At 41.5% G+C, this 22,959-nt stretch overlaps 1 protein-coding gene across 1 annotated transcript in view; it reads left to right on the plus strand.

The window, feature by feature from the left end:
* LOC124774486 (U-scoloptoxin(19)-Sm1a) overlaps positions 1-7,406 on the plus strand; it is a 54,093-nt gene extending 46,687 nt beyond the window's left edge. Inside the window, exon 3 of the mRNA XM_047249488.1 lies at positions 6,543-7,406. Coding sequence (XP_047105444.1) covers positions 6,543-6,676 — 134 coding nt within the window. The 3' untranslated portion in view covers positions 6,677-7,406. The remainder of the gene's footprint in view (positions 1-6,542) is intronic.
* Positions 7,407-22,959: the final 15,553 nt, after the last annotated feature.

Below are 22,959 nucleotides of genomic sequence, written 5' to 3' on the forward strand. Positions count from 1 at the left end.
AAATGAGCACATAATTCTTGACAGTAATACGATCTTATAGAGTAACAGTGAGGCGCATGGAATATCGCGATGTGGTTGCTCAAATCGTCACCGACCCCTCCCCTATCCGTCATGTCTAACTCTTGGGACGTAAACTCGGCCAAAATTTGTAAACAGTAGGTAAGAAGTCTCATCCGACCACATCACATTCTTCCATTGCTCCATAGTCCACATTTTATGGCTTCGGTACGATGTTTTCCTGCTACGGACATTTGCATCCCTGATGAGTGGTTTCTCAGTTCCAGCTCGGCCTGCTATTCCCAGCATATGTACACTATATAATCAAAAGTATCCGGAAACTCGCAAAACATACGTTTCTCATATTAGGTGCATTGTGCTGCTATCTACTGCCAGGTACTCCATATCAGCGACCTCAGTAGTCGTTAGACATCGTGACAGAACAGACTGTGGCGCTCCGCGGAACTCACGGACTTCGAAGGTGGTCAGGTGATTAGGTGTCACTTGTGTCATACGTCTGTACGAGAGATTTACTCACGCCTAAATATCCCTAAGGTCCACTGTTTCTGATGTGATAGTGAAGTGGAAACTTGAAGGGACGCGTACAGCACAAAAGCATACAGGCCGACTTCGTCTGTTGTCTGATAGAGACCGCCGACAGTTGAAGAGGGTCGTAATGTGTAATAGGTAGACATCTATCCAGACCATCACACAGGAATTCCAGACTGCATCAAGATCCACTGCAAGTACTATGACACTTAGGCAGGTGAGAAAACTTGAATTTCATGGCCGAGCAGCTATTCATAAGCCACACGTCACGGCGGTAAAGGCCAAACGACGCCTCTCTTGGTGTAAGGAACGTAAACATTGGACGATTGAACAGTGGAAAAACGTTGTATGGGGTGACGAATCACGGTACACAATGTGGAGATCCGATGGCAGGGTGTGGGTATGGCGAATGCCCGGTGAACGTCATCTGCCAGCGTGGGTAGTGCCAACAGTAAAATTCGGAGGCGGTGGTGCTATGGTTTGGTCGTGTTTTTGATGGAGGGGGCTTGCACCCCTTGTTGTTTTGCGTGGAACTGTCACAGCACAGGCCTACATCGATGTTTTAAGCACCTTGTTGCTCCCCACTGTTGAAGAGCAATTCGGGAATGGCGATTGCATCTTTCTACATTATCGAGCACCTGTTCATAATGCACGGCCTGTGGCGGAGTGGTTACACGACAGTAACATCCCGGCAATGGACTGGCCTGCACAGAGTCCTGATCTGAATCCTATAGAACACCTTTGGGATATTTTTGAAACCCGACTTCGTGCCAGGCCTCACCGACCGAAATCGATACCTCTCCTCAGTGCAGCATTCCGTGAAGAATGGGCTGCCATTCCCCAAGAAACCTTCCAGCACCTGAGTGAACGTATGCCTGCGAGAGTGGAAGCTGTCACCAAGGCTGAGGGTGGACCAACACCGTAGTGAATTCCAGCATTACCGATGGAGGGCGCCACGAACTTGTAAGTCATTTTCAAACAGGTGTCCGGATATTTCTGATCACGTAGTGTAGCTCCCTTCGTGTTAGTTTGGTGCTGACAAGTTTCACGAATCCGACATGAATTCCTGCAGTGACTTTTGCTGCTGTCGTCACACTCCTGTTTAATCACTCTCCGTCGTGATCACTCAACACACACTTTCACCTGCGTTGTGACAGCGAATGAGGTTTTCCTGTTTTCCCTGCATCTAGTGTAAAACTCCGATACGGTGTCTCTTGATACAGCATATACTTCTTAAATACGGCGCGTTTTGAACAAACACTTAGCCTATCTTGGTTACGGAAGCACACACCACAGCCGCACCAGCAACGTGCTCGCGTTCGAATTCACTTAGCTCCAACATAATGCACTCACAACTACGCAAATACTGTTCTGACTACGGCTGATACTTGCGACGTGCCGGCCGCGGTGGCCAAGCGGTTCTAGGCGCTTCAGTCCGGAACCGCGCGACCACTACGGTCGCAGGTTCGAATCCTGCCTCGGGCATGGATGTGTGTGATGTCCTTAGGTTAGTTAGGTTTAAGTAGTTCTAAGTTCTAGGGGACTGATGACCTCAGATGTTAAGTCCCATAGTGCTCAGAGCCATCTGAACTTGCTACGTATTGAGGGCATTACGCAGGTGTCGTTCGTGGTCAAATACAACAGCGCTACCTGGCCCGTCTGGCGTCTGCATTTATGTTCAAGCATGCGTTTGTCGCGTTGTTTCTAAGTTTTGTCAAACCCCTGCAGTTCTTTTTGCACCGATGCAACCGTTATAATCGTTACTAATAGACATAAAGCAACATAGAGAAGTGTAGAAAACGTTTTTAAAAGAGCTGTTAAATATTGTCTGCAGGATACATCTCTCTTACCTTCAATTTTAAGAAAATACAGAATATTCCGTTCTGAACATCAGATCGTAATATGTTTACAGCATGAACAGCAGTGAGCAAGGCAGAGTCTTGCAATTTTTTGAGAACACGTTTCGAACAGAATTAAGTTAAAAAAAAAATTGAGTTTCTTAAACAGCTCATTTCAGCTACTTTTGCACTTCATTTTACTGCACGCCTGGGAAAGATACACATTCGTAAGCTAACATACTTTGCTTATTCTCATTTCAGTAATATCATACGGAAAAGCATTCTGGGATAATTCGTTTTTAAGGGACAGTATTCTGTTGTCAAAATCGTGCCATAGGAACAGTATTCTGTGCTCACCCTCTATTATGTTGTAGACAACCATCTTGTACAGGTAGATCGTCTTGATATCTCTCATTATGTTCTTAAATGATGCCATTTACACATCCTGATATCTGTCATTACGTTCTAAAAGCGTGCAGCGTGAACACCCGCGAAGAACTGAAAAACATAATTGATTTAAAAAATACCTAAAACAGTTCTTAAATGTACGGTGCGATTTCCGTAACAAAAGATTTTCTGTAGCACTTTCTGATTTGTTATGATGTGTCTTCTTCTTCCTGTATTTTGTCTCATTCCTTTGTTGGCGTCTCGTTTTTCTGCCGCATTGCACTTTTTTAATAGTAGCTTGGTTTATCAGTTCATTCTTAATGGCTGTTTAGTTACACTTACGACTGTCGTGTACTAGTTTACTAAGCGCTGATGGCGCCTGCATGAGGGCGTCATCTACTTGCTTCTAGTGCGCATCTAGCTTATCTTCATCACTAGTTCAGCAACTTTTTTCTAGCTTTGACATTGAGAAGTCTTTCTCTTATGATTAATTTTTGTTCTGAATATTCTTAGTTATGAAGATGCGAGTTAGGAATTTCTTTGTCAGCTGTAGTCTTCAGCTCCAAGAATCAGGGCGCCATGTTATACTGTAAACTCCTCTTCGGGACTCGTCAGTTGACGAGTTACAATATAACGTATTGAAGTGCACATGGTTGTATGTAGAACTTATTTTGATTTGAAATTAAGTTTCCTATTATTTTAGTGTATCCTTTTTTCTTCCTCTTTAAACAGATCATTTGATGATAACTCGGTAATAAATGTGACGTGAAACTGATACAGAAAAAAATAGCAACTGTGATGGTTGGCGTTATTGAATGCAGCACGGTGGTCTGGACTTCCATCTATTAAGGGTAATCTGAACAGCACAGTTACATCGGTGAGGTGTTAGAGCTCGAGACATTTCGCCACATTCATGCAACTTCATAAGCCATATTTCAACAGTACGATGTCCAGCGTTAGTGGTGGATGTTGTAACCTTATTCATTGTCACTTAACCATACAGCATTTACCAATTATACGAGCATTTAATTTCCGTATGACAAATATTATACACATTTTAAAGAATAATTGAAAACATGTAATACAGTTAAATTTCCGCTTATCTGGTTTCTCTTGTTGATGACGTTAGTTAATTGTAGGCAGTCGTTGAACAGCGTCCCAAGAAAAGTCGGGTACCTTACTAAATTCACATCTGTCATAGTGAGAAAACATTTCACGTTTAAATAGCAGACACAGTTTCTGATTAAATTCGCGGTAAATACAAAAATTGTTTCTATTCTTCACAATAAATTTATTCAACCTGCAATCCCATCTTCTAATCGGCTCCTAGCTAATCTGGTTCACTACTTGTACCGAACACAGAAGGTATGCCACTGACAAAGATGGCGTGGAAACCATAGCTATTGTAATTATAACATCTTTAACATTATTGTTTACGAGCACATTTTGGATTTCCCTCGAAATATTTTGTGTTACAGACTCACCGGTAACAGTATAGAAGCCCTACAATGTGACGAAATTATAGATTTTACCAAGAAAATAACTAGGATGCGTCAGAACAGTACATATTTGTAATTCCGACAAAATTTGCTTCTAGAAAATACAAATAGAAAACTAACATTATCTGCGTCACTCCAAAATCACAAAATGAACTTACTGACGTTGCGTCAGCGAAAGTAAGTGAACTTACCAACACTCCGCGTAAGGAAATCCTGTAGCTCTGAAAATATTACAGCGTTCAAAAAGCGTTATCGACGAATTAAGGTACCACTGCTTCTCTTCACTACACATTCATCCGATACGTCACTCAAGGAGTATGTCTGTGTGACAATCCTCCAGAAACCACTGTCAGTGTTCTGTGAACCCGCATGCTCAAACTGCATGGGGAGGAATTACGTAGAAATGTCTCCAGGCCCTCTTCCATCATTTCATATAATGACGATTAGAGATCCTGAACGTAGTACGTGGGGGAGGGGGGGGGGGTTACCACACACCGTGTCAAAAATCGTGTACTGTTCTACTGTTCTGTACGCAACTAGAAGAAGCACCAGTATCCTTCAATGAAGTCAATACAATTATAAAAATTGTAAAAAACAAAAGCTCTTTTTGAGGTTGATAGAATTTCAAACAGAATTGTGAAAAGTTGTTCCAGGTTAATGAGTAATGTCCTTCTTGATATGTGGAATGCATCTCACGCAATTATTAAATCACTTCATAAGTAAGGTGACGAGACAGACTTAAACAATTATCGTGCAGTTTCCTTTATGAGATCTTTTCTCCAAGAAATATTCTAAAAAGAGATGTACTCTAGAGTAGTCGCAAACAGTTTACTTAACATATCACAGTTTGGATTTCAGAAAGGCTGCACCACTGTGAATGCTAATTATACAACCGCTCATAAAATAGTACAATCCTTACGTTATAACATATTGCCAGTTGGTATTTTTTGTGATCTTTCCAAGGCGTTTGATTGTGTAGAGCACACAGCTGATCATATTTGACAAGCAGAATGCAAAATGTTGTGCTGAATAATTCAGATAATGTTGGAAAGGTAGAAAATTTTAGTGACTCGGAAAAGAAGTCACAAAAATAGTCAGACGGGGTTCAATTTTGGGTCCACTTCTATTCCTTGTATCTGTGAATGACCTTCCACTTAACATCCAAGAAGCAAATTTGGTACTTTTTGCAGACAATACTTGTGATATAACAAATTCCAGTAAAGAGAAAGCAACAGAAGAGCTGGTAAATGATATTTTCCCAAGAATTATTAAGTGATTCTCTAAAAATTGACTCTCCCTAAATTTTGGAAGAACGCACTACATTCAGTTCTGTAGAACAGATGGTGCGGTACCAGCAACCGATGCAGCACGTGAGCAGTAGTCAGTAAGTAGGGTAGAATGCTCCAAATTTTTGGATGTACCTACTAATGAAAAACTGAACTTCTCAGACAATTAAACTCAGCTACTTTTGCTCTTCGTATAATTGCTAATCTTGTAAACAAACGTATGAACCACCTGACATATTTTGTATATTTCCACTCAACAATGTCGTATAGAATAATTTTGCGGTAACTCATCACATAGAAAGAAAGTATTGACTGTATAAAAGCGAGCAGTAAGAATAATACGTTGTGTTCACCCACTGACGTCATGTAGGTACCTCTTCAAGGAGATAGGCATTTTAGCTGCATCGTCACAGTACATATATTCGCTAGTAAAATTCCTCAGTAATAATCCATCACAATTTGAGAATAACAGTGATGTACATACCTACAACACCAGAGGAAAAAATGACCTTTGGTACCCATTGTGAAAGCTGCAATAATTCAGAGAGGTGTTCAGTATGTAGCGATAAAAATTTTTTGATCATTTGCTCAGAAACATAAAATGTCTGACCGGTAGTGGAGAAAGTTGTAAATCTAATTTAAAATTATTTCTTCTGGACAGCTCCTTCTATTCCATTGACGAAATTCTACTTAAAGACGAGTAGTGTGAGTAAAAATAATAGTGTGGTAATTGATGCTAACACTAATCACATATACATATCCTGTAAATTGACTCGTTCCATGTCGTTTCGATAGAAGAATCGTTCAAATGATGTATGAAAGGTGTAACCAACTAACTAATGAATCGTAGCTGTTTGTGTCTTGTCACGTACGTGAGCTGTGACATGAAGATCGTTTAAGTCAGTGGTAATTTTCACAGCATTCGAACTGTCTGCTAGATTTCTGAAGTCAGGTGAACTGATGTGGTTCCTCGTGCCGTGTTCCAGTGTCGGTGCAGGAGCGGCGCTGCTCGGCGCGCGGGGGCGTGTGCCGGCCCAAACACAAGTGCGGCCGCCAGCTGTGGGAGGAGAGAGCTGAGGACTGCGGACCCACCGATACCTGTTGTATACTCGTCTCCTAGCAACGGGGACTCCCACCTGTCCAGCTGTACTCAGCACAGGCCGTCTATGACGCAGACTGCCTCTAGCAAAGCGAACAGTACTCTTGCTCTTCAGTACGAATACATTTGCTGTTTGCTGCAAAACGACCAGATCATTATCTGTACACCTAATCTTTGCAGAAATGCAGATGCCTTAGCATGTCTGCTACAACTAATGCCTGGGGCTCAGTTTACATTTATTTCAGAATTAGCAGTGTAACAGAGACTACGTCATTTTCTTTTCTTCTAGTATCCCATAAACTAGCGAAGTTAGAGAACAGGGCAATGGTTCTATTTTGAAGCCACTTGAGATACATTACTACCAGATGCCGTTCTTTCTTATTCATTTGTTTTCTGACCTAGGAGAAAATATCGTCTGTAAAAAAACTCTACCTAGTATTTCATTTTTCATGTGCCCTGAGTGTACAACTAATTCCCTTCAGAATTAATACTGCACAGTAGACAATTCTGTTCCTCTTGTCGCAAGCGATGCTTCAGACAGTCTTATGATCAATTTGAGAACCTCGCTCGCGGTATGTCTTACACAAAATTACAACCAATTGCATCCTTCGCCCTCATTTTGTACCACTGTGACGTTATTAGAAGCTCGGCGAAATAATAATGTTATTATTTAGATATTAGAATATAATAGCTTTATTACTTACATTTGTAATTAATTGTTATTTCGAAAATATAATATTCTTGTTACTTACATATTTATTTTCGTTTCTAACTCCCGTTACTCCCATCCAACCTGAAGAGTATACATGTGCTTATAAAAATGACAAAAACCTAATTTTTCATGTCTCCTTTTCTACCCATTCTTTTGACAGCACTACAAAATGTTATGCACATAGAGAAAACTCGGTTCCAAATTGCTGACGAAAGCTGTCTTCTGCTGCATTTGTGCGTTGTGAGTGTTTGAATGTTTTCATCCTGTTGCTGTGCTGCTCTTTACGAGTCCATATTTGAAGCGGACACTGAAAAAATGAATCTTCAGTCTCTACATTACGAATCGTTGCTCTAATATGACAACACACGAATAATAATAAACATAAATGACGTGAGCATAACAGTAATTCTTTCAAATATGGCTACTCAGATGGTAAAACCCATCTGAATCCCTTCGAAAATATACAGCCTCGAAGTGGATTGGTTTTCAACGAGTAGAAAAGATCAGTATTTTTTGATTCGTACATACGTGTTTCATAAAAAAAATTTGACATACAAGAACAGCTACAAAAGATCCATCCATAAGGAATGAATGTAATTACCTGTGTGAGAGCAAGAAACGCAGACAGAAAGGTCGAATATTTTTTTTATTCCTCCTTTTGAAACTAGTTTTTTAAAGATTTCCAACGCTACAATGACTAATGAATGGTGTTCTAAAAGATTTACAGAAGCTGCTTAACTGGCCAGAGAGAAAAATCAGCCGTACATAATACTAATGGCATGTGTTTGTAGCTACATCTATTCCTTCTTCCCTGCCATGCCCTCATTTCATATGTTCTATAGCGTAGAACGTAGCAACAGGAAACGGCAATTAGAAACGATATCAGCCAACCTATTCCATGTTTGCAAATGCTGTGATGGCTACTTGTAGGAGGATATAACTGAACCAGATCCCAGTTTCCAATGATCTGCATGAAGATTTGTACTCCGCAAGCTATCTCATAGTGTATGTGGATGGCAAATCGTTAAGGACTCTCATAACGTTCCTGTTTCTCCATTCACAAATGGCGTGCGGAAAGAGCTAGTGATGGTTTCTTTCTGGAACCGCGTGACCGCTACGGTCGCAGGTTCGAATCCTGCCTCGGGCATGGATGTGTGTGATGTCCTTAGGTTAGTTAGGTTAAATTAGTTCTAAGTTCTAGGCGACTGATGACATCAGAAGTTAAGTCGCATAGTGCTCAGAGCCATTTGAACCATTTTTTGGTTTCTTTCACTCGTGATGTGTAAGAGGAAAGAAATTAATATTTCTCCACTATTCTTGAAATGTTCTTCTTCTTCTTCTGGTTCCTATCCGTTCAGGATTTTGGCAATCATCTTGGCATGATTTTCTGTCACCTGCAGCTCTAAATAGCTCTGCAGATGTTTTTGAGGTCCACGTTCTGATGTTATTAAGCCAGGAATTTCTTCTCCGGCCAACGCTTCACTTCCCTGGTACTTTTCCTTGCGAGATAGATTGGAGGAGATGGTATCTGTTGTTGTTTCGCATGATGTGTCCCAGGTACTGGATCTTTCTTGCTTTCACGGTGGCCAGTACTTCTTTATCTTTCTTCATTCTTCGTAGAACCTCGACATTTGTGACATGCGCTGTCCACGGTATTCTTAACGTTCTCCTGTACAGCCACATCTCAAAAGCCTCCAACAGCTTATCCAATGATTCTGTCAGAGTCCATGTTTCAACACCATGTAAGAGGGTGGAAAGCACGTAGCAGCGTAGAAGTCTGATCTCCGTCGTCACTGCTAAGCCATAATGCCTGAAAAGGTTACTCATCTTATAGAAGACAGCCCTGAATTTTCCAATTCGAGTTCTCGCCTCATCAGAAAGATCCCACTATGTACTTGCTCTATGTAATTTTGGCTTATCTCAATGTGACATGCAGGGACTCTGTTTTTACTGGTTATCATTGTTTTGGTTTTTTGAGGGTTGACATCTAGACCACATTCAGAGCTTTTTTGTGCAGGTCTATCGACAAGGTACTGCAAACTACCCTCACTATCAGAAAATATTACAGTGTCGTCAGCATATCGGATGTTGTTGATATATTTTCCGTTTAACAGCGCTGCCATCTCTACGTCATCAAGAGCTTCCTTAAAGATGTGTTCTGAATAGATGTTGAAAATCAGTGGGGATAATACACAACCCTGCCTTACACCTCATAAAATGTCTATGTCTTCTGTATTTTCTCTGTCCCGCCTCACAGAAGCCGACTGGTTCCAATATAGGTTCACAATTATACGTAGGTCTTTATCATCCAAACCAATGCTTCTTAAAATGTCAACGATCTTCTGGTGTTTTACTCTGTCGAATGCCTTCTGATAATAAAGCAGGCATAAATGTCGCAATTCACGTCTCTGCACCTTTGAAATAGTATCTGGATATTAAATAATGCTTCGCGCGTGCCAACTGCATTTCTGAAACCAAACTGTGTGGAAAAAATTTATTCTTCACAGATCTTGTAAATTCTTTGATGAATGGCCCTCAGAAAAATCTTTAGCACGTGACTCATGAGGCTGATGGTCCTATATTCACCACAAGTCTTAACTCCGAGCATTCTGAGCAATGTAATAAATTCGGATTTAAGCCATTCCCGTGAAATGTTACCAGAGTCGTAGATGTCACTGAATATTGAAGTCAACCATTTTAAATTATCTTCACAGAGCAGCTTGATAATTTCGGCATTCACATTGTCGGGACGAGGTGATTTACCGTCTTTCATTCCATTTACCGCAGCTTGTACTTCTTCCAGCAGAAATCTAGGTCCTGTTTCGCAATACATTTGAGGAAGTTCTGGCCGGCTGCCATAAAAGAGTTGTTCTATGTATGTTTTCCATCTTTCTTTAAGCTCATCTTGTCCAACTATTATTTTTCCTTCATTATTCACCAACCTATTTCCTGTCCTTTTTCTGTAATTTCCTGCCACTTCCCTCACTTTTTTCATGAATATTGGAACTATCATGCTTCAATTGGCATTTCTCTGTTTCACTGCACTGTTCCTGTGTTTCCCTTTCCTTAGCTCCTCGTACCCGTTTCCTGATTTCCTTGTCGATATTCTTGTATTCATCAGGATTACTTTTCACTTTCCTCCTTCTGTCCATCATTTTAAGTATCTCTTCAGTCATCCATGACTTCTTTTTGGTGACATTGGATTTTAGATGTTCTTCTTTAACTGACTCCACTATAGAGTTTATCTTTTTAATTTTCTCTTCGGTGCACAAGTTACCTGGCGGAGACTTTAATTTATTATTAAGATGTACTCCTGCATTTTCTCTTGTGGAAGATTCTTTCAGTTTGCGGATATCATACATTTTGAATTTTTTCGTTTGAACTCTTTTCATTCTGGTTTTAAAGACACCAACTAGGGAATGTGGTCTGAGTTAATGTCGCCGCCTGGGTAAGTTTTTATTGAGAGACAGCTGCTTCTATATCTTAGATTTATCAAGACATAATCAATCTGATTCCGGGTAATATTTTCGTCTGAATCTCTTGAGGACTTCCAGGTGCAGAAACGTCTGGGTGGTAGTGTGAAGAATGTGTTAGTTATTACGAATCTCCACTCTCCTGCAAATGCACTGAGTAGTTCGCCTCTCTCATTCCTTTCACCAAGTTCATAGTGACCTATAATGTTGCCTTCGGATCCCCTTCCTATTTTGGCTTTAAAATCTCCCGTAATTATTGTAAGATCTTTCATCGGTAGTTGTTGCAAAACACCTGAGATTTGGGAGTAAAATTCTGCAACTTCTTCATCACTATTGTCTGTTGTTGGAGCGTAGACCTGAATAATGTTCAGTTGTGCGGGTAGAGCACTTATTTAGAGTGACCACACGCTCTCTGAAACGTTTTTAGAATTCCCGTCCTTTTTTTAAATAACAGTTTTGATCTGCGTGTTTTTCAGTTGTTTGGGACACCCGTCACTTTAGCGACGTACGCTAAACTGTTCCTTGAAGTTATTAAGTTCTTACCGATAATCTGTACAGATTCGTATTAGTGTAGCATCATATTTAGCGGCTTCTCGTTTATTGGTCTATTTCAGTTGATTTTTAGTTCCTCGATTTCCTTTTATCTATCACCTTACCTTGCTACCTTCACAATGAGTGATCGAGGTACGATTTTCTTCGAAGAAACACTAACGCTTGTCTGATTGACGTATTTAGGCCTTCTTTCCTCCGTGGTTTATGGTCTGAGAACCCCGTTAAACGATAAACTAAATCTTTTGAGCATTGATTGTAAATGAATTTTAGCATTCATTCAGTCCGAAACCACATTCGACTTGCAAAACCCCGCGTGTGTAAGTGAAGTTAGCTGAATCTGAGTTAATCGCGAAACTGCCATACCCTTGTGACTCAGTGCTGAATTTAGTGTACGCAACGGAGTTACTAACGCTGTAATTAATTTAAGCCCTAGCAGTGAATATGAAGGTGGGGAATTGACATAATATTTATCACTAAAAAGGATAGACTGTGATAATAAATTCAAGATTTCATTCCACTCTACAGTTTAGTATAAAAGACATATGGAAAAATAAAGCATTGAAAACAATTTTGAATATCGACGTTACAATGACATACTTTCCGATTAGAGTTGCAAAACTAAAACTATGAGTGGCCAAGGTTAGTCATTGACGTGGAATTGCTTAATCGTTTCGCATATAGCTCTGTGATATACTTTGTAAAATGACTATAACGATCACCTGACCGTCTGTATGCAACAAGAACTTACGACTCCCAAAGATGTGAGGATGTGCTGACGAATATGAGACATTGAACTCTGTCATGAATTTGATGTGCAAACTCTTGTCTGTCCTAATACGCCAGAGCTGTAAGCGACATTTATCATAATCTTCTAAGCAATATGTACAGAGTACAGACAGCGCGCCTCTCTGGAATGGAATGCAGCGCTACGATCCTGCAGTTGACTCGAACACTTGCGTTCCAGCAGTTCCGCCAGTTGAGAGCGTAACCCGTAGAGCACCGATCTGTTCACCTCTCCATAACTTCCACACCCCAACTTCTGCTCACCATCTGCCGCAACACATTTTCCAGAATCCAAAACACAGCTTGCTCGTTTATTTCCGCCAACTAAATGAGTGCACCAGTCCACTGAAAAGTTACTAAAGCCTGCCTGTGGAGTAAGTGTTTCCTTGACAAAATATCTTGCAAAAAAAAAAAAAAAAAAAAGGCGAAATGTCAACAGGACAATTAACTGAGTTTCCCTCTCCCTTCCCCCCTCCAACAACAACAACAACAACTTCCCGATAAGTGTTACGTCCTCCAGACATCTCTTCCACCCGGCCAATCAGTACTCAAGCAGTCACCAGGTAGACTCACATACCAGGCCCTGTGAAACGTCCATGCAGCTAGTCGCCGACTTTGCTGCAACTTCCGAACATTAGGTAGGTCGCAGCTGTTTGGCCAAGTTTTATTAGGAAAGCCAGGAGATGTTTATCTGCTCAAGTATTTCTTTTAACATCCTCCTAGCGCCTACCACCCGCTGACAGAGTTACATCCTCTGGAACAAAGGTTTTTATCCCGGCCGTCTCGCACACCGCGCTATTAAGTGCAGAACAGCCTGTCTGCCTGCTCACCGTTCAGCAGTGCGACTTTCACCCCTGCCATGGTGAGGCATCTGAACTCACTGCTCTCCTCCCTACAATTCTGCAAAAGCCGGTGGGCCAAAGGTTCCTCGTGGCTTGTTTCGCCGCGCCTCGCTACAAGTTGCCTGACTCATACTCACAGCACTTCCAAAGCTTGCACATAAAGAAAATTGATACACCCAGAACCAAGTTAAATTACCGAACGTTAAGAAGAGGAAATGGAATCATCTCACGTAATCAGTGTGAGCTAATGACTCCTCTTGAACTAAATCAGTACCCCTCCAATTTGTAATTAAAGATGCATAAATGGGAAGACAAGAACCGAAGCGTTTGCTGCTTTACTTCCTGCTTGCACAAAGCTTTTGTGCATGAGGTGTTCCTCTACAGAAAAATAGTGAGGCATCAACAAGCAGAAATTTACATAGAGCTTTATACATAGAGGTCAACAAGTTAATCTAGTAGACCACCAAAGTCAATGGCAGAGCGGAGGGTAAAGCGAAAGGTATCTTGGCCAACCAGAACAAAATTAAGATAAACGAAAACACATTCATCCGTAGGGAAACGATCTTGTCCACTTACCCTTACAGCTGGCCATTTTTCTGAAGGCAGTTAAGCGATCATCAATAATGTAACAATATGCATATCAGATGCCCAGCTGGTCAGACATTCACTAGTTTATGAAGACAAGAGTTGGAACCCTGTTACAAAAATGTTATCAACTTGCGGTTTTCTGATTGGCCTTCTAAGCAGACAAATCATAACTGAAGGTCACTCATACTCATTAAATACTATGTTGGTATCTATTCTGGATCAACGATTATAACAGATGTAATTGTTTTACAATAAACACAATTATTACTACGAGGTATGTCCACAAAGTAAGTTCCGTTTGGTTATATAAAACAAACGTGTACAGAAATCTACAACTGTTAAACTACTTTACTACATAGCTTCCGAAATTTTGTAGGCACTTGTCATAGTGTGGCACAAGTTTTTGTATGCTTTCTTCATAGAAGGTTCAAATGGCTCTGAGCACTATGGGACTAAACATCTGTGGTCATCAGTCCCCTAGAACTTAGAACTACTTAAACCTAACCAACCTAAGGACGTGACACACATCCATGCCCTAGGCAGGATTCGAACCTGCGACCATAGCAGTCACGCGGTTCCGGACTGAGCGCCTAGAACCGCTAGACCACCGCGGCCGGCACTTGTCATAGTGTGGCACAAGTTTTTGTATGCTTTCTTCATAGAAGGTTGCCGCCTGTGTATTCAACCATGTGGTAACATGTACTTTCAGCTCGTCATCATCGTTGAATTGTTGACCACCAAGGACAGATTTTTAGTTGCAAGAAGAGATGAAAGTCGCTAGGAACGAGGTCCGGACTGTATGGAGGGTGATCAAACGTGTCTCAGTGAAATTCCCGTAAGAGTTGTTTGGTCACTTTCGCCGTGTGAGGTCGGGCATTGTCGTGGAAAGAAACAACACCTTTCGACAGTAATCCTCGGCGCTTGTTCTGTATTGCGCGGCGCAATTTCTTAATGGTCTCGCAGTAACCATGTGCATTGATTGTTTGATCTCGTGATAAGAAATCAATCAGCAAAACGCCTTTTCTGTCCCGAAAAACGGTGCACATGACTTTTCGAGATGTCATGATTTGCTTAGGCTTAACCTTCATTGGGGCTGAAGTGTGCCCCCATTCCATTGATTGCCGTTTTGTTTCAGGGCTGTCGTACGATACCCAAGTTTCATCCCCCGTGACTATCCGAGAAAGAACACCATCGCCTTCTCCATTGTGGCTTGTCAAAAACTGAGGTGCACTGCCTATCCGTTGTTTTTTGTGTTGTTCAGTAAGAATTTTGGGTACCCAACGTGAGCAAAGTTTTCGAAATTTCAGTATTTCAGTAACAATTTCATGAATTAGTGATCGTGAGATATGCAGAACTTCCACAGTATGGTCACTAAGTATAAACTTACGGTTGTGCTTAATCTTCTCTTCAATTGTGTGAGCCAGTTCATCAGTAACCACAGACGGGCGTCCACTTTGTTCTTCATCATGCACTTGACCACGTCCTTCAGTGAACAGTCTGACCCATGAATCACTCATAGCATTTTGTCCGTAAACCTCGCAGATATGCCAATGAATTTCCTTTGGTTTAACTTTCTTTACATTTAGAAAACGAATCACAGATCTGATTTCACACGCGGCGACATTTTCAATTACGGCTGACATAAAGAAGCACTACAAAGCACACGTCGGCAGCAGCGATCTGAAAACGGCGTACATGTCTTCTCCTTGGGTCAGAGTAACTGCCGCGCACGCTCGGAACTGCGATCGTCGCGCTGCTGCGGATAGAAATAGAAACGGAACTTACTTTGTGGACGACCTTCGTAGAACAGAAATTTAACAATATTTTTTCTTAGAATATCTCTCGAGATAAATGCATAAATTAGCTAACTACATGCTAAACAAGAATTTAAGCCATCACAAACAAGATACAATTTAAAACGTGTAGTACGCAAATCTGTCATGGGGTACTCATCTATAAATGTACCACATAAATATTTCAATATTTATACAAATAGATATATTGTCCTCTTATAACTGCTCTTTTTTCCTATGTGAGCTATGTCTTCCAGAACATAAGTAGCAAAACAAAACTGAAAAATTAATGGAAGGTTTAAAGCTAATATGTGGACCATGAAAACATGGCGTGTAGATTTATTTGTAAAGCTAACACAAAAAATAGCGATCAAGAAGTGTGTAATGTTATTACTTGCACACAACATATATTGTTCTTAGGATAGAACAACATTCGTTATTATTATTATTACACAATGAACAATATAAAGCACATGAATCAGTTAAATTTACCAAATTGACGTGAGAATAATTAAGAGCCTGCTGAAAGAAAAATATACACAACTGTGAACATGAACCTGATCTGAGATCGCCGGCCGAAGTGGCCGTGCGGTTAAAGGCGCTGCAGTCTGGAACCGCAAGACCGCTACGGTCGCAGGTTCGAATCCTGCTACGGGCATGGATGTTTGTGATGTCCTTAGGTTAGTTATGTTTAACTAGTTCTAAGTTCTAGGGGACTAATGACCTCAGCAGTTGAGTCCCATAGTGCTCAGAGCCATTTGAACCATTTTTTGATCTGAGATTGCAAATGGAACACCGTAACACGAGAACCGTGGGGCGCTCAATGCATCACACAAGAAAGAGCTGTTGACTTTGTCACAGGAGAAAGAGGTTTTGGCATAGTTACCACACATTTAGACGGCAGGTGTGTATCAACACTGAGGGCGTGTATGCGGTCGTGGCTTGTAGACATGGTGTAGTGTGACAGGCAGGCTTATTTTGGGCTGGATACAGTCGGCGGATTACCTCCTGCTTCCGGCAGGCATCTTCCACAACAGGGTGACAGTGAGACTATCAAAGCAGTGGCGACAAGTGTGCATCACTGAGGACATGTCTGAGGCATCGTGTCTCGTCAGTATTGGCACGGAGGTAGCCTGTGCTTGTGTCCACAGAGACTGTCTGCAGCTTGTTTTAAACGTCTGTGAGTTACTAACAGATGTTTTCTGTGTTTGTTAACTTGAGTGTACAATGCCAGTTGAAACGTCACCTTTGAACAATTATACATGACTGTGCTTAAACTGACACACAATATTTTTTTAGCGCAACGCAATCAGACATTCAATAATCCCTACAAAAGAATGGCCCTGACTAACTGTAAACTATACCTTTCACAAATCGCTTACCTCACCAAAAATCTTCGTTACTCGAACTACTGCAAAACAGCGAGCGCCACTACTGCCAGCTAAATAAAAGATTCAAACTACGGAAGGCACTAACTACTGATAGGCATAGTTAGGAAATGAAAGATTTTAGTAGAGAACAAACAATGTATTTACCTCAATAGTGTTCGAAAGTCATAATGTATATAGCAGTTCATGGTATCCAGTATTGCAAATTTCAAAACTCCGCCATCTCTCTCCTCACATCTACCACTGCTGGCGGCTCACCTCCAACTGCGCAACGCTACGCGCTGTTCACGTCCAGCTGCCCAACACTACAATGGCAGACAACAATGCAAACTAGCCACAGACTGCACACAGCACAGCCAGTGATTTTCATACAGAGAGCGCTACGTGGCGGCGGCGTTACCAATATAAGAAGCTAAACAGCCTACTTACATAGCCCCAATGCTCCCCACAAAAAATTTTACAAATTGTTTTGGGGAGCATGGGGGCTATGTAAGTAGGCTGTTTAGGTTCTTATATTGGTAACGCCGCCGCCACGTAGCGCTCTCTGTATGAAAATCACTGGCTGTGCTGTGTGCAGTCTGTGGCTAGTTTGCATTGTTGTCTGCCATTGTAGTGTTGGGCAGCTGGACGTGAACAGCGCGTAGCGTTGCGCAGTTGGAGGTGAGCCGCCAGCAGTGGTAGATGTGAGGAGAGAGATGGCGGAGTTTTGAAATTTGCAATACTGGATACCATGAACTGCTATATACATTATGACTTTTGAACACTATTGATGTAAATACATTGTTACTTACACAGTGAGGTGGCAGCGGTTCCATCGATAGCTGAATAGTTTACAGTTGTTGAGTAGCATGAACAAGTAAGTCCAGGTGTCTGTGGGAGGGAGGGCGACTGCCCCTCACGAGTACCACCCTTGTGTATGGGGTAGTACCAACGCATCAGCTGGAATATATAGTACAGCTTTGTATGTGGACGCGTTTTTGGACGGGACAATACAGCGCGACATCGACACAGTAGAGTAGGAGGCTGTAGCTGAACTCGGCTTCGGACGGTGTGGTATAGCGCAGTATTCGTACCGTGGAGTATAGCACTGTATCAGGACATATTTCCGGTGGGATGGTACAGCGCAATAGCTGGACGGACTAATGTACCGTAGTGTCCGAGCATCATACGAGGGTTGTTTTTTAAGTAAGGGCCGTTCGCGCGTATAGTCCCGTAGTTCGCGCGGACGCCGCAACAAGCCACCACGCCACTTGCCGGCATCCTTCCCGTTCACACTGATGCAAGTTGCAGCTCTGTAGCTGACGTGTACGCATCGCTGTGCTACTTTATAATTTCTACGATTATTGAATCGTCCGCCGCGTGTGAGATACGGTCAGTGATACGTTTTTTGGCCGCGAGAAGCCTATCAGCTGCAGAAATTCATCGTCAGTTAACAGAAGTTTATGGCTTGAATGCAATGAGTGAAGGTAAAGTGCGTCAATGGGTTAGAGAGTTTAAAAATGGCCGTCAAAACGTCCATGACGAAGAACGCTCAGGCTGGCCCTGTGTGATCACTGATGATTTGGTGGCTGCAGTCGAAACAAAGATTCGTGAGGACAGAAGATTCGCAATTTCCACTCTTTCTTTGGAATTTCCACAAGTCTGAAAACCTTAACTTTCAGAAACTGTGTTCTCGGTGGGTACCCAGACTCCTCACAGAGGACCACAAAGGGAAGAGATTTGCCACTTCATTGGACTTTTTGATTCGTTACGAGGAAGAAGGGGATGACATGTTGAGTCAAATTGTCACTGGAGTGAAACATGGGTATCCCATATCACTCCCGAAAGCAAGCGACAATCGATGGAATGGCGACACACAACCTCACCCGTCAAGGTCAAAGCCAAACAGACGCTTTCAAAGCGCAAGATTATGCCAACTGTGTTCTGGGACCGGCGCGGTGTTTTGCTAGTGGACTTTGTGCCACGAGGAACGACAATCAACTCAGATGCCTACTGTGCAACTCTAAAGAAGCTCCGCAGAGCAATGCAAAACAAAAGGCGTGGCATGCTGACAAAAGGAGTTTTGCTCCTGCACGATAACACTAGGCCTCACATCTCGCAAAAGACTCGGGATCTGATTGATTCTTTTGGCTGGGAAGTTTTGGACCATGCACCATACAGCCCCGACCTTGCTCCTAGCGATTTTCACCTTTTCCGGTACCTGAAACACCATCTTGGCGTGCAGCGCTTCAATCACGACGATGAAGTGAAAGCGGCCGTGAACTCTTGGCTGTCGGAGCAGGCGGCCGTATTTTTCGAAGAGGGAATTAAAAACTTAGTTGTATTGTATTACAAGTGCTTAAATAAACAAGGCAACTATGTAGAAAAATAGGTAAAAGTGTGTAGAATCAGAAAATAAAAGTTTTTTTTACAAAAGTATTTGTATCTTTTTTTAAAAATGAAAACGGCCCTTACTTAATAATCAACCCTCGTAGATGCATAGTGCGGCGCAGATGGTATCGCGAGGAGCAGGAGCCCTCCCTCACCCCCGGACACCTTGCTCACAACATAGCGGAATTCGGCTACGAGCTAATTGGATTGCAAGTAAAATCAAATTTAGAATGTATGACAGGAAGGTCAGTTTTAATAATCTACGCGGAGATTCTTAACTCTGGTTCCAACAAAGACAATGTAGGTATTACACAGAAGTGTTATGTTAGAGCAGGAGAAACACATATTTCTCAGTCTAGAACAATGTTCTCCATAATATCGTCCGAAATAGATACCGCCGAATTGGGACTGATTCCTACAAATAATATTATACCACAAGTCTTAAGAAAAATAACCAATGCATTAAATAGACTTAAACCATTCCCCAATAAAGAAATTATTCCTTTAAGTTTAGTTAATGTACCAAGTGTACGGAAAAAAAAACTGGAAATGGAGGATGTCGAAGTAAAGAAAAGAAAACTGGAGTATATGGAGAAGAAAGCTGCGATAAAGGAAGAACATAAGCTGCAACTGGAAAAGGAAGAAGCTACCGCGGGTGTGCAGGCCAGGTTTACATATGGTTTTAAAAACACACTGTATGGAGAAATCTGATTACGAAGGTGGAATATAAAATATTGGCATTTATAGTAAACAGCAACGAAAACTGCTCATGTGTTGGAGTTCTGGCAGAAGTCAATGGAATCGAGAATGTTTACTATATTAATGGATACACAAAAACTGTGTTTATTAAGTTCTGTTCCCATTTGGATCGGTTTAAAAAAGATGGTTGTATTCCAAGTGTGGTGAGCTGGATGTTGTCCACTTAGCAACAGAACAGCCATGATGGAATAACTACATTTAAGGGACATTTGTTTGCAAAAGTTGTAAACTTAAAGCTATTTACAGAAATCTCGCAAGAATGTGGAGCAGAAGAATAGCCGACATACACATTGGAAGAAATGGAACGCTTAACAATAGCGCTATGGTGGAAATAAGAGGAAAAATTAAAATCCCCGAATGCTGTTGCCTAGAAGAGTTTCACGAAGGAACTGATTTAATATTTAAAGCCATAAAAATATTTTACAGTAAGAAAATTAGATACATATTAGAATTCGAGAACATACCTCCTCTGTATTTGTCACATTATTGGTTGGAGAAAGAAATAGATAATTTAGATGTGGATTTATGTTTGAATTTGAAAATTAAGTTGGACATCATTAAAACTACACCTAAAAAAATAGTAAGAGTTGTTTTCCATGTGTAAATGTATATGCAAAACTTAATAAAGGTTTCGTACGAGAATATTTGCCTGTCTTATTCGTTAACCTACCAAAAATCCTAAGACACTTCCTATACACAATGATCTATGTGAAGGTATTTTGGATGTGGAAGAGGGTGGTTGGATGGCCTTGAAAAGTAGTTGAAACTAGGTAGGTAGCTGAAAGCGTAGCGACCCTCTTTTCTTACTTATAGGAAGAGAACAGTAGTTGTGCACAGGGCTTAATTGGTATCTTCTCATCCACTACATCATCATTTTGTCCATGCAGTATAACTGGAATATTCTGCGATGGCGCGTATGGTGGGGTCCAGTACCGACCCGCGTCATACTGATTAGGATCCCCGGTGCACTTCAGCGAGTCAGGGGATGGCTGGATGTCTCCAACCGACAATAACAGCTGATTGCCCTGCTCCATGAAGCTGACCAGGTGTGCGACAGGATCCTGCTGCCGCTGCCGGAGGTCCCGACGGGCTGGGACACGTCACTGTTGCAGACCCCCACTCGCGAGCAAAGAAGGAAAGCCGTTACAAGCACAAAAACTTTACCTTCCTCCCACGGCAGTAAACACAGACATTAAGCAAGCGGTACTTACTCATCCGCGGCTTCTTGTTAATCTGCTGCTGCTGCGGCTGGGCAGTGCTGGACGATCTCGGCTGGCGCTTCGTGCTGACTGACTGCAACTGAGGCTGCAGAGCTCCTGTCCCGATGTCATCGGATGCTGCTCTCCTATTGGCTACTGCCAATTTCAAGCGCTTCTGGCGGTATAATTGTGTTGATACTCCCTCCATTTCTGTTATATTCCTAATATTATTATATAGTTTGTTGATACTCCCTCCATTTCTGTTATATTCCTAATATTATTATATAGTTATGAAGGTCCATTGAAATTGTGTTCGCGCTCTCCATTTCTTTCCTTAACATTTTACTCATTGAAACCGAATTCCAATTCATACAGTGTGTTCTTAAGTGCACAATCAGATTTTCCACAAATAATAAATTACAACAAACAGTAATCCATGATGTAAATATCTCCAAGAGTTCCTACAGTAAATCAAGAATATGCAAACTCAAATGCGATACATGCCCAAAATTCTACATTGGACAGACAGCCAGAAGTGCCGAGTTCGAGTCTCGGTCCGGCACACAGTTTTAATCTGCCAGGAAGTTACATATCACCGCATACTCCGCTGTAGAGTGAAAATTTCATTCTAGAAACATCTCCCAGACTGTGGCAACCCATGTCTCCGCAATATCCTTTCTTCCAGGAGTGCTAGTTCTGCAAGGTTCGCAGAAGAGCTTCTGTAAAGTTTGGAAGGTAGGAGACGAGGTAATGGCGGAATTAAAGCTGTGAGGACGGGGCGTGAGTCGTGCTTGGGTAGCTCAGTTGGTAGAGCACATGCCCGCGAAAGGCAAAGGTCCCGAGTTCGAGTCTCGGTCCGGCACACAGTTTTAATCTGTCAGGAAGTTTCAAATAATGTACTGTCTTACCTATAAAAATACTGAACAACTATATAATTAATGTAACAGTATTCGCTCTAAAGCTCACAAATCAATGTATCTCTGTACTAGTGTAAAAGGCGTTTCAGTTGCAAAAGTGAATATATGATCTTTTTCCAAACATGGGACATTTTCATAATGTTACGATACATCATAGCATCGGTGACACTCATATGTTTGTAAGCACTTTGTATGTATCAAAACACGTGGTGCGCGTTAGAAATCTCGCCTGTGACAAACCTAAAGTGTTCAGTGAGAAAAATTTACGTGTGTAACGATAAGAATGCGGTGGGAATGTTTTCACATATGTTGGACGAATTAATGAAAACAAACACTCCAAACCGACATTTCACGTAGGTCACATCCAATGAAAATCCGTAACGCAACCATCTGTGTGGCGTGCTTATAATTATATATTGTTTATATTTTAGGACAATTAATCTGTAAAAAAACGCACATGTAATGAAAGTATGAAAACTGTCTGAAGATGAATCATAACTATTCGAAACCGTTAACGGTACCCTTTGAATAAAAAACTGAAAATAAATTTGTGGCTGGTTTCTGTCTCAACACCATCAACATTTGTCTTCTGTATCTTCATTCAGTCGTCCTGCTAGTTGCTGTTGGTAATTCTTCCGCAGTTTCATGTAGTAGTACCGAATGATTTCGCCTGCGCTAGAAGGAATGCCTGAGGATTAATTCTTTCTCATCATAGCTTCAAAGGACAGCACTGGATTCTTGCATCTGATGCTATTAAATTTTGCACATTATCATTTTGTGCTTAAAAAGTTGTTGCACTTCTCAAACCAGTAATTCATGAGGAAAGCGTCTCTAATTTCACGATATGAGGTACAAATGGTAGCTATGCTCTTCATATTCTCTGCTGTTGCTCCTTCAATATGCGCGCAAACGAACTCTAATTTATATA

Source organism: Schistocerca piceifrons, chromosome 1 (genome assembly GCF_021461385.2).
Source record: "Schistocerca piceifrons isolate TAMUIC-IGC-003096 chromosome 1, iqSchPice1.1, whole genome shotgun sequence".
Classification (NCBI taxonomy): Eukaryota; Metazoa; Arthropoda; class Insecta; order Orthoptera; family Acrididae; genus Schistocerca; species Schistocerca piceifrons.